The sequence below is a fragment of the Lithobates pipiens genome, unplaced genomic scaffold (genome assembly GCF_037356315.1).
Source record: "Lithobates pipiens isolate NorthernLeopardFrog02 unplaced genomic scaffold, aLitPip1_a1.2 Scaffold_8, whole genome shotgun sequence".
NCBI lineage: Eukaryota > Metazoa > Chordata > Amphibia > Anura > Ranidae > Lithobates > Lithobates pipiens.
This window is the reverse complement of record NW_027507903.1, coordinates 53,867,101-53,879,869: the sequence shown is the minus strand read 5'-3', so window position 1 is coordinate 53,879,869 and position 12,769 is coordinate 53,867,101. Positions and strand designations below refer to the sequence as shown.

Here is a 12,769-nt window from a genome sequence, read left to right as displayed (position 1 = left end):
ATTAGAGACTTTCTAGTGATTCGTAGTTCAAGGTGCCTGAGTTTCTTCACCCTTGCCCTCTGTTCCCATACGAGACTGTGTTTGTTGGATGTTACTCCTGCAAATAAAATCCTTTCAAAAGGACTTTTATGGTGTCAGCGTCCAACATCGTTGGGTACTTACCCTGGGAACCCCTATACCTGGAAGAACAAGCCAAGCGGAGGTAACCGGTAAGCCCAAAAGTCAAGGCCGCCCCATTGAGGGTTATGGCCGCTACAAATATCTCCAATTTTTTTTTTAAAGCATTTTTTTTCCTCAGTTTAGGCCGATACGTATTCTTCTACATATTTTTGGTAATAAAAATCGCAATAAGCATATATTGATTGGTTTGCGCAAAAGTTATAGCATCTACGAAATAGGGGAAAGATTTATGGCATTTTTATTATCATTTTTTTTTTTTTTTTTACTAGTAATGGTGGTGATCAGCGTTTTTTTCTTTTATTGGGACTGTGACATTATGGCAGACAGATTGGACACCTTTGACACATTTTTGGGACCATTGGCAATTATACAGAAATCAGAGCTATGAAAATGCACTGATTACTGTGTAAATGTCACTGGCAGGGAAGGGGTTAACACTAGGGGCGATCAAGCGGTTAACTGTTCCCTTGTGCGTGTGTGTTCTAACTGTAGGGGGATGGGACTGACTAGAGGAGATGACAGATCATTGTTCCTAGCTAGTAGGAACACATATTCTGTCTCTCCTCACAGAACAGGGATTTGTGTGTTTACACACATGCACACACACACGTCCCTGTTCTGGCTCTCGTGGCCGCATGGCCATTGGCCATCACGACCATGCAGCGGGCACTCGTGGCTCCAGCGGTGCGTGCGTGCACCTGCTATCCCTGCTTAAAGTGCCGATGGACAGCTGTGATTGTTCACAGGAACATGCCGACCTGCCGCAGTGTAATGACGGTAGCTGGTCGGCAATCGGCTAATTGCCATTCTGTATTCAATTGCACTGTGTATTGGCAGATTGCATGCAGATTATAAATTAGCAGATCTGCCAGTTGGAGATCTGTGTGTGTCTGTGTTGCCTAGCAGACCAGTCTGCGGACAAACTGCTGGGTGGTGGCAGAATACCGTTGGTTGTGTGTCTGGTATGTAGGTGTCTAGACAGTAGGAAGAGTGATTAACACCAGGGTTCCAACTTGTAGGAAAGCTGTAGGAATCCTAGAAGCAAATTGCTACACTGCGTCCCAACCCTTAGAGTGCACCAGATTGTATGTAAGATTTGTATCTGCCTGTGTGTGGTTAGCCAGCTGGATTGGAGTGTTTCTAGTGGTGGCCAGAGGTAGTGTGGGCTGTGAAAGTGTATCACAGCCAGTCTTATTTGCTTAGAATAAGTTTCCCCTTATTCCCTCATAACCCCAGTCAAGGACCACTCCCCTTGTTAGCTAGTCACCATGGTGGCCACACAAAATATTGACACTTTGGGCCCAATTTGGACATTTTCATTAATGGCTGTGTGTTGAGTTCTTTTGCATTTTTAATTACCTGCTTGGGAACGCACGTGGATGAAATTCAATTGAACCCTGAGGTGGTTAACTGCTTGTTTGTCGCAATATGAGAGTGTGAGGCAATATTTTCTGGCGAGTTCATACCCAACAGGAAAGCGGAGATACACTTGTTCGTGCGGTGTGGTGTTGGATTAACATATCAACTGATGATCCATAGATTCTGGTCTATCAACTTTATTTATGGACTATATTTTGTTGTTCCACGCATTATCACAATTTGGTGTGTAGCTTATTGTGTTTTTGGTATCCTTTACCCTCAGCACTACTTATTACCTTTATTTATATATATTTGGTAGTTTTATACATGTAAAAAGTGGCTGCTTATGTACACTACTTGTTATCTGAGGCGCAGTATATTGATCCCAATTGAGGGCGTGTTATGAAATCTTGTGTGTTTAAGATAAAAAAAAACAAGCCAGCTGTCGTGTCACCCATCTTTCTGGCCCCGATGGAGACATACGCAAACTCCGCCCATGTAATTACTAAAATTAATTATAAAAATTATTCAAATTAAATCTTTTTTGTCCAAATATTGCAGCCTGATGGGTCCTTACACACTTATGCCATAAAATGGGAAAATGACCTAGGCAAAACTCTGGACCAAGCCACCTGGAACCAAATTTGACTAGACTCCTCTAAATGCTTGCAGAACATACTGGCTCAAGAAAATGCCTACAAATTGCTTTCCCGTTGGTATGCGACCCCCGTTCATGTGGCCAAATTTGTCCCTTCTGCATCCCCTTTGTGATAATCAGCATTACAAAATCAGAGTGCAACAATTAATCACAAAGTGCAACAATCAGTCACATATCTGCAGTATATAAAGTACAAAATCAACATAAATATAAATCAGCCAGTTCTAAAGTGCGGTATAATATCACAAAAAAACAAAGAGGTGCCAAAAAAGTCCAAAAAACATATGTATTATAATTCCTCCAACAACTCAGATTGTTGCCAGACTCTTTCCAATGTAAAGAAGCACCAGCCACCACCTCATGAAATGGACACTCACCAGAAAATGGGAAACAAAAGGTTTAACAAGCTTAGCATGTCATCATAGGTAGGTATCATCTAGAGCAGTGTTTCTCAACTCCAGCCCTCAAGGCGCACCAACAGGTCATGTTTTCAGGCTCTCCATTATTTTGCACAGGTGATTTGATCAGTTTCACTGCCTTAGTAATTACCAAAGCCGTTTCATCTGAGGGAAATCCTGAAGACATGACCTGTTGGGGCGCCTTAAGGACTGGAGCTGAGAAACACTGATCTAGAATAGCCTATGCATCCATCCACAGTGCTCTCCTCTCCTGTTCCCAACACCGATCCAAGCTGCAGCAAATAAAGCTCACACTGAAGCCAACGTTAACAATAGCATAATATTTATTGCACCATGAGGATCACAGTTACAAAAAGAGGAGTTTGGGACTTTAAATGAGACACCTGCCTATGCTAAGGTGCTATGACTACCTCCTACACAAGGGCTAGGTATCACCATCTCTGTTCATGATACAAAGGAGAGGGGAGTTGGGACATTAAATGAGAGGTGTAGCTTACAGTGGGTGAACCACAGTATTATAATCAACAAAGAAAGAGAGGTAAAAGAGTAACAATATTGATGAGAGCTAGTTTTATTGAAATAACTCATCACCTTGTGTCATAAATAATTGAAATCTCAGTCCAAGGTAAAATTGTATACATCAGATATGGCTGGACCGTGACATGCTGCAATAACAGTATATGCATGAGAAACAAATAACATGAATACAATTAAATATATAGAATGCATAGTGGTGTAATAAAAATTGCATCAACACACTTGACACGTTTCGTGGTCTGAAATCCACTTCCTCAGGAGCAGATGCATAGGTCTCTGCAAAAAAAATACAAAATCAACAATAGAATTTAGAATGGTAAAATGGACAGTACATATGTAGTATGGATAAAGAACATAAGGGAGAATGAAGGAAACCTCCAAGTAGGTGGAATATCCTACCGTAATATGTCTCACAATCAGTGCATCGGTCCGCATGTGGTCCCGTCGGATAGGGGCAGCATGGGAATGTCTATATCAGGTGATTATCATTATGGTTCCATAGGGTTTTTGTATATCAACTGTTCTGTTTTTATCACAGCACAGACCTTATATTAGATATTTGCATCCTCTTTGTGCTTTTGAGGTTGTAGAGAGCAAGGCACTCTCTTTTACATCTGGTGGTCCTGCCCAAAGATGATGCGATTCTGGGCACGAGTCTATACAATAATAAGATCAGTCCTAAACATCTCTCTTGCATGTAATCCCTGGAAAGCCTTATTGCATAAGCCAATCTTGTCCCTTTCTAAAGCCCATAAGAAGCTGGTGAAATTTGTTTTTCTGGCGGCCCAACAGACATTGGCTAGATTCTGGCGACAACCATTTCTTGTCTTCGCCGAGGTCAAACAGAGGCTCATGGGTACTCTCCTCTATACTTACTGATATCCACACCAAATTTCTGAAGATCTGGGACCCATGGTTATCCTAGAATGATCACCTAAATCTGGACGGTACTCTACTCTCCATGTGATTACCTGCATGGATCATTACCACTAACTAGGCTGACTGGACCCCATTGGAACTCTCCCTATCCTACCTCCCTCCCTCCCTCTTTCCCCCTCCAGACAAGTCTTCTTTCTTCCCACTTTCTTCCTCTACATATTCTGCACCTACCCCTTGGTTTCTCAGACTCTACTTTATATCCTCCATTCCCCTACCCTAGATTCTGAGTTTGAATCCATAGCATCTTTTACGCCCACTTTCACAGAGACATGCACCTTTACTGGCATGGAACACCACTGCCGGTGTGTTTTGTATGTGTACCCCATCAAGGAGTATGCACAATCGTCTATTACTGTTCATTATTTAATTTTGTTTTGCTGTTCCCCTCTAATGGGTGCATTTATGCATCTCCCCCTCTGTTACACCTCTATCTTCTGTATTATTGAGCAACAGTTTGCTGTATAAAACTTCAAAATCCTAATAAAATACTTTGTGGCCTTATGTTTGTCAATTTAATTCTCACTTACTAAATAAAATAAATAAAAATGTAAATAGTCACAGTGATAGGAAATCACCCCAATGGGGGCACGTCATTTAGAACTAGAGAGAGGCATACAGTATACTCCTTGACTCCATTAACAGGAAGAAAAAAAAATGTTTTGCATAAAGTTTTAGTTACACCAGTGTAGTAATTTTATAAATAAAACCACAATGGCTAAATTAGCCGTGAATATCACAGGTACATTTTAGTTTCTTTCCAGTTTTTTTTTTTTTTTTTTTTTTTTTACTTTTCTTTCTTGTTAGTGTTTTGAGATATTATCTCCCATGGGTAAAAAAGTTAATTAGCAGCACAAGAGTATTCATCAGGGATTAATAAAGGTTTAAAAGCTGTATCATGTAGACATAGAATCTATATATGGTCTCTGAATTCTATGAAAATAACATGGACCGTGTTTATACCAAAGGCAACGTATATAAAATGGAGACTGCAGTTTAAATATACAGTATTTGTTTTCATTGTTAGGTGAGATATCAGGTAAGCCGTGTGCTCTATATATGCCGATTCTGTAAACAAGAAACTTGTACAATACTTCTCTAATCTAGATGCTGACAGCCTCTCTGAATTGAATCCCGATCTCATAAATCTGATTGCTCATTTTAAACCCATAATGGAGACAGTCAAACCTGAAATGTCTATTTTTTTAAATATGAGGCTCCATGGAAGAAAACATTTAAAGATAATTGCACCTTTACAAATTACAACATACAACTGAGCAAATTTCTAGTAATTCGTTTGTGATTTTACTACAATTTTCTAAAGAGTCATCATATGTCAGTGTTGTCACTGTGTTCCTGCAAGAATAAAGTGAAATATTGCATGAAAGGACTAGTTGCTGTTGAAGTAAAAATAAAGTTGCCTGGTTGTCACTTGCGTGCATGCTTTCTGAGTCAAAGTAAGCATGGCCATGCATTATACAATTAACTTACTTAATTTCCTTTAGATTTACCTTCAACTATGCAGTGCAAGGGCCTGCCTGATTGCATACAAATTGGAAGTGTTTCGGTTTGACCTCATATTATATGGTTTTGGTAAATCTAAAGTAAAATTTTACAAGAAAATGGTATAATATATGGGCAGCCTAAGTAAGCACACCAGAAAAGCCCAATGTCCTTATCTATATACTGTACATTTTATAGTAGATGTGTAGAACTATGTCACCAGTATCTACATTTGCCATGGACAACTCAGTACAGTTGGGCCCAGTATAAGGCACACGATTCCTATCTGACCTTCTACAAATCATAATTAACCCAGAGTCCAGGCAAAGTGTGAGGAATACAGGGGAATAGAACTTATTTTTTGTTTTTGGATGTATAGAATAAAAAAAATCCTTAAGGGTCCATGCACGCTGGCTTAAAAAAAAACACCAGTGCTCCTAGCAGAAAAAAAAATAAAAATGTCTGTTTTTTTTGTACTGGTGTTAAGCATTTTTTTGTTTTTTTCTGACAGAAAACTGCTCTCAAAAATGCAAAATAGAAGATTATTTTTTTTACCTCTAAACTCTGAGCTTTAGGCTACTTTTTGCACTGAGGCGCTTTACAGGCGCTATAGCGCTAAAAATAGGGCCTGCAAAGTGTCTCTCCTGTCAGAAGCGGTGCATTGCGGGCTGTTAAAAAAAAAGTCCTGCAAGCAGCATCTTTGAGACGCTTTAGGAGCGGTGTATACCAGTGGCGGCTGGTGCTCAAAATTTTTAGGGGGGCGCAAACAAACTGAAAAATACTGGAACCCGCCCACCCACCACCAATTGCAGCCACTTGTGCCCATCAAACGCAGCAACTGGTTCCCATCAGACGCAGCCACTGGTGCCCATCAGACGCAGCCACTGGTGCCCATCAGACGCAGCCACTTGTGCCCATCAAATGCAGCCACTTGTGCCCATCAAATGCAGCCATTGTGCCCATCAAATGCAGCCATCTGTGCCCATCAAATGCAGCCACATGTGCCCATCAAATGCAGCCATTGTGCCCAAACGCATCCATTGTACCCATCAAATGCAGCCACTTGTGCCCATCAAACGTGGCCACTTGTGCCCAAATGAGGCCATTTGTGCCCATCAAATGCAGCCACCTGTGCCCATCAAATGCAACCACTTGCCCATCAAATGCAGCCACTTGTGCCCATCAAATGCAGCCACTTGTGCCCAAATTCATCCATTGTGCCCATCAAATTAAGCCACTTGCCCATCAAATGCAGCCACTGTGTCCATCAAATGCAGCCACTTGCCCATCAAATTCAGGCACCTGCGCCCACCAAATGCAGTCACTTGCCCATCAAATGCAGCCACTGTGTCCATCAAATGCAGCCACTTGCCCATCAAATTCAGGCAACTGTGCCCACCAAATGCAGTCACTTACCCATCAAATGCAGCCACTTGTGCCCATCAAATGCAGCCACCTGTGCCCACCAAATGCAGCCACCTGTGCCCACCAAATGCAACCACTTGTACCCAAACGCAGCCACCTGTGCCCACCAAATGCAGCCACTTGCCCATCAAATGCAGCCAACTGTGCCCATCAAATGCAGCCACCTGTGCCCATCAAATGCAGCCACCTTTGCCTATCAAATGCAGCCACCTGCGCCCACCAAATGCAGTCACTTGCCCATCAAATGCAGCCACCTGTGCCCGCCAAATGCAGCCACCTGTGCCCCTTTAAATGCAGCCACTTGTACCCAAACGCAGCCACCTGTGCCCACCAAATGCAGCCACTTGCTTCAAATATACCATCCATCCCCTCCCATAGGAATCCATGCATCCGGCGTCCTGAAAGGGGCCTTTTTTATACATTATTGGGAATTTAATTTGCGCTTGCGCTGCACTTTTATTTTATTTACTTTAAGACACTCTAAAAAGAATAATAACATTTAATTTTTTTAGCCACACCCTTATTATTTACAAAACCACTATATATTCCCTTTAAAATCACCAGGAGTGACTTCAGGCCATTGGAATATGCTTTGTAAACAACCCCCTTCCCCCAGTATTGTCTGCAGTCTAGATATTCCCCGGTGTTTGCTAATTTGCCCACAGGGGCCTTTATAGGAATTATTTTCTGTGAAAAGGAAGAGAAAATGCTTTCTACCTGATTTGTCATGCAATTATAAATCATAGCCAACCTTTTGAGCACATAAAAATATTATGGGAGAGGTGCTGACCACACTTTGTAAAGGTGTCTTGAGGTAGTTATGGCTTTACATGTGTTTGCAATGTGCACAATAAAAAACTCTTCTTGGAATTTATAGTGTTGCTTACAAATGTCAGTCCTGCATCAGGTACACGGACCTGTCAGAAACAAGCACATGAATTTATTGCATGGAAGCAGGGTGTGGGGGGCCACACTACATACCATGGAAGCTTCGTCCTCAATGCACGTTCAGCCCGTGGGCCACACATCGTTACTGGTTGCAAGGGAGTTGTTGGCTACATAGCCGACAACGGGTTAAGAAATAAATTAAAATTTTGTGTTTTAGGTCTTTTTTTTTTTTTTTTTTTTAGCACATAAAAAATCTGCATTAACTAGCATATATTATCAGTACCAAAATATATATTAATGTGGAAAGTGTATGTATAAAATTTCCATACCGATGAAAAACAATATATTTTGTATACACTGTACATTAACCCTTTTCTGTGCCTCTCATGATCCATAATCATTTTACCCTTTACTATACACTTACCGGTCACACCTTATCCTCCCCTTTATTCACAATAACACTAAAATAAGTGTCACCTTTCTGACTTGTAAAGCTGCCCCAAGCTTGAATCAGTGGAGAAAGCAGCGTCAGGTGGCCTCTTACTATGGAAGGGACATACTACAATTTTTTCATGAATGTACAGTTTTTATTATGACATTTCCTCTGCAAAATTCTATCTGCAGGACATCTTTTGGGGAATAATGACATGGAACTACACGAAAGTTGAAGAATTCATTCTTTTGGGGCTGACAAGCAAACCGGACTTGCAGATTATTTTATTTGTGATCATTCTTATCATTTATATGATATCCCTTCTGGGTAATAGCCTTATTATTGTTGTCAGCAGGATAAGCCCCCGTCTCCATACACCAATGTATTTCTTCTTGAGTAACTTATCATTTTTGGACCTTTCGTTCACCACCAGCGTAGTTCCCAAAATGCTTATAAACCTTTTATCACCTAAGAATGGGATATCATTTGATGCCTGTTTTACTCAAATGGTTGTGCACATGTGTTTAGGAGGTTCTGAATGCTGCCTTCTCTTAGCAATGGCTTATGATCGCTATGTGGCTATATGTAGACCATTACACTATACCACCATTATGCATCCATGTTTATGCATTAAAATGGCGAGTAGCTGTTGGATCACAGGCTTTCTAAACGCATTAATACACATGTCCTTTGCATTGCGATTGTCATTTTGTGGCCCAAATGCCATTAACCATTTCTTCTGTGAGATACCATCTGTCCTGGAGCTATCCTGCACAGATGCTTCTCTTAACAGGACCATTATTTTCTTCTGTGCTATGACATTGGTCATGGGCCCATTTTTCCTCATTCTTATAACGTATGGGTACATTATTTTCAATATACTTAAAATCACTACATCCATGGGCCGAAAGAAGGCTTTCTCCACTTGTGCTTCACACATGATGGTAGTCACTTTATTCTATGGTACAATCATTTTTATGTACATGAGACCTGGAGACACTCATGTAGCCCACCAGGACAAAATGGCCACCTTGTTCTATAGTGTTATGACTCCAATGCTGAACCCTCTCATCTACACCTTAAGAAACAAGGACGTTAAAGGGGTTTTGCTGGGGATTGTGAGAAAAAAGCATGTGCTGGGATAGGAACTGTAAGTACAGTTGTGCTCATAATTTTACATACTCTGGCAGAATTTATGATTTCTTGGCCATTTTTCAGAGAATATGAATAACACAACAACTATTCTTTCACTCATGGTCAATGTTTGGCTGAAGCCATTTATTATTAATCAGCTGTGTTTACCCCTTTTAAATCATAATAACAACAGAAACTAGCCAAATGAACCTGATCAAAAGTTTACATACCCCAGTTCTTAATACCGTGTATTGCCCCCTTTTACATCAATGACAGCTTGAAGTCTTTTGTAGTATTTATGGATGAGGCACTTTATCTTCTCAGATGGTAAAGCTGCCCATTCCTCTTGGCAAAAAAGCCTCCAGCTTCTGTAAATTCTTGGGCTGTCTTGCATGAACTGCACATTTGAGATCTCCCCAGAGTGGCTCAATGATATTGAGGTCAGGAGACTGAGATGGCCACTCCAGAGCCTTCACTTTATTCTGCTGTAGCCAATGACAGGTCGACTTGCTCTTGTGTTTTGAATCATTGTCATGTTGGAATGTCCAAGTATGTCCCATGCGCAGCTCCCTGGCTGATGAATGCAAATGTTGCTCCAGTATTTATCATAAATGCATTCATCTTGCCATCAATTTTGATCACATTTTCTGTACCTTTGTAGCTCACACATCCCCAAAACATCAGCGATCCACCTCCGTGTTTTACAGTAGGAATGGTGCACACTGAAATATTTTGTTTCGGAATTAAATTTTTATCCAAAAAATAAATGTAGTTACTCCCGAAATTCGTTTTTATCTATTTTGTTTCGTTAAAAAAATGCATTCGTCTGAAAATCTAAAATAATTAAGGTCGAATCTGTCATTGAAGGCTTATGGTGTCTGTCGAATGTTCCATGAATATTCGACGGAGCGCCTAAACTGTACGACCCCGCAATCGTACATTTCTGACCAAATGTTCCGCCTACAAGCTATAGTACAATTCCAATGTTGTATGACACTAGTAATAATTATATTTATTAATTATTATTACTAGTCAACCAACATTAGAATTCTTCTACAGCCTATAAATGTCCGCTAGCGGTGACTGCTTTGTCGAATCTTCATGTTGAATCTTTTCTCTCTATGTCAAATAATCTTGGACTAATACAGTTAGGTTAGGCACATTCAACCTTTTTTTGCTATTGTCTCTACAATGTCAAATCTTTTCTTTCTATGTCGAATCTTTTCTCTTTATGTAGAATAATCTTGGATAGAGCGAAGGTTAGGCACATTCAACCACAGGTTTGATGGACACAGATCGCTATTGTCAGCGTCATGTCGAAACTCCTATCTATATCGAACTGTTGTCGCAACGAAAACGAAAATAAACAAAATAAAGCATTTGTTTATGTCGGATGTTTTGGTTTTTGGATTCTGCACGTTCCTTATAGTTTGTTAAAACGATAACAAAAATACCCGAAATTTGGATGAAAATTAATTTGGACAAAAACGAATGCCCATGTCTAGAATGGTGTACCTTTCATCATAGGCTTTGTTCTCCAGATGAAGCGTTTATGGTTGTGGCCAAAAAGCTAAATTTTGGTCTCATTACTCCAAATTACTTTGTGCCAGAAGGTTTGAGTATTGTCTCTGTGCTGTTTGGCATGTTGTACGCGGGATACTTTGTGGCATTTACGTAGTAATGGCTTTCTTCTGGCGACTCGATCGTGCAGCCTTATTGTACATCTTGAAACAGCCACACCACATGTTTTCAGAGAGTCCTGTATTTCACCTGAAGTTATTTGTGGGCATCCTGAACAATTTTCCTGGCAGTTGTGGCAAAAATTTTAGTTGGTCTACCTGACCATGGTTTGGTTTCAACAGAACCCCTCATTTTCCACTTCTTGATTAGAGTTTGAACACTGCTGATTGGCATTCTCAATTCCTTGGATATCTTTTTATATACCTTTCCTGTTTTATACAGTTCAACTACCTTCTCTGGCAGATCCTTTGACAATTCAGATCCAGAAAAGTCAGTGCAGCTCTGGGTGAAAGATGCAAGGGTCTGTCAGGAGTCCAGAAAATCATTGACACTTTATACACAGACTAATTATAAGCAAACAGATCACATGTGAGGATGGTTACCTTTAAAGAGGAAGTAAACCATGATGGGTTTACTTCTTCTTTGTCTCCCTGCAAAGGTAAAGCATAATGGGCTACTATGCATCGCATATTAGCCCATTATGTGTCACTTACCTGACACAGGAGCCAGCGATGTCACCGCTGTCCCCTGTAGTTCAGAGCATCCACCTTCTTCTGGGTATCGCTGCTCCGGCCACTCACGGCGCCGGAGCAGTGATGACGTCACTCCCACGCATGCGCATGGGAGCCGCCACTATCGCCGTTAGCAGCATAGCGCATGCGCCACAGACAGCAGTGCCTATCTTTTAGTAAATATCTCCTAAACCGTGTAGGTTAGGAGACATTTCTTGGACCTACAGGTAAGCCTTAATCTAGGCTTACCTGTAGGTCAAAGTGGTTTGTAAGGGTTTACAACCACTTTAATAGCCATTTAAACCCCTTTGTGTCAATTTGTGTGCATGTTATCAGGCCAAAATTACCAGGGTATGTAAACTTTTGATCAGGGTCATTTGGGTAGTTTCTTTTGTGAATATGATTTAAAATGAGTAAACACAGTTGACTGATAATAAATGGCTTCAGCCAAACACCAACCATGAGTGAAATAAAAAAAATGTTGTTATTTATATTCTCTGAAAAATGGTCAAGAAATTATAAATTCTGCCAGGGTATGTAAACTTATGAGTACAACTGTATATTAACACATGGTATATCTCTGTAATGCATTTATGCAGTAGACATACCACAACTCTACAACACATGCATACATGCCCATGTTTTAACCCCTTAGAGACCCTGGCAGTATGGAAAAATCCCTAATGATTTGCCAGAGATGGACTCGACTCTTAATTGTGGGCTGACAACGCACAGCTTTTTTGTGGGCCAAGTAAAATCAGCCATGACCATTATCTTTTGCTGAACTACTCAAGCCACACCACTAGGTGCTCCTGGAGTTGTAGGACCTAGATAAGAACTGGACTAGATACACTCTTTAAGATTATACAAGTAGAGATTAGAGGACAGAGAACAGCACTCTATTTTTGACAAGGTCAACATTTATTAATTATTACATCTATGGCCCAAAAGAAGGCTTTTTCCACTTGTGCATCACACATTATTGCAGTCACTTTATTCTATCGTACGGTCATTTTTATGCACAGGAGACAACCAGGCCACCTTC

The 12,769-nt window shown here is 40.6% G+C and overlaps 1 protein-coding gene across 1 annotated transcript; it reads left to right on the top strand.

Annotated features, from left to right (window-relative positions):
• The first annotated feature begins 5,017 nt into the window (after positions 1-5,017).
• On the top strand, positions 5,018-11,885 carry LOC143964199 (olfactory receptor 2B8-like). The gene is made up of 2 exons (XM_077473903.1): positions 5,018-5,128; positions 8,530-11,885. The coding sequence occupies exon 2, from the start codon at positions 8,548-8,550 to the stop codon at positions 9,481-9,483; it is 936 nt and encodes a 311-aa protein (XP_077330029.1). The 5' UTR covers positions 5,018-5,128; positions 8,530-8,547; the 3' UTR covers positions 9,484-11,885.
• The last annotated feature ends 884 nt before the right edge of the window (positions 11,886-12,769 follow it).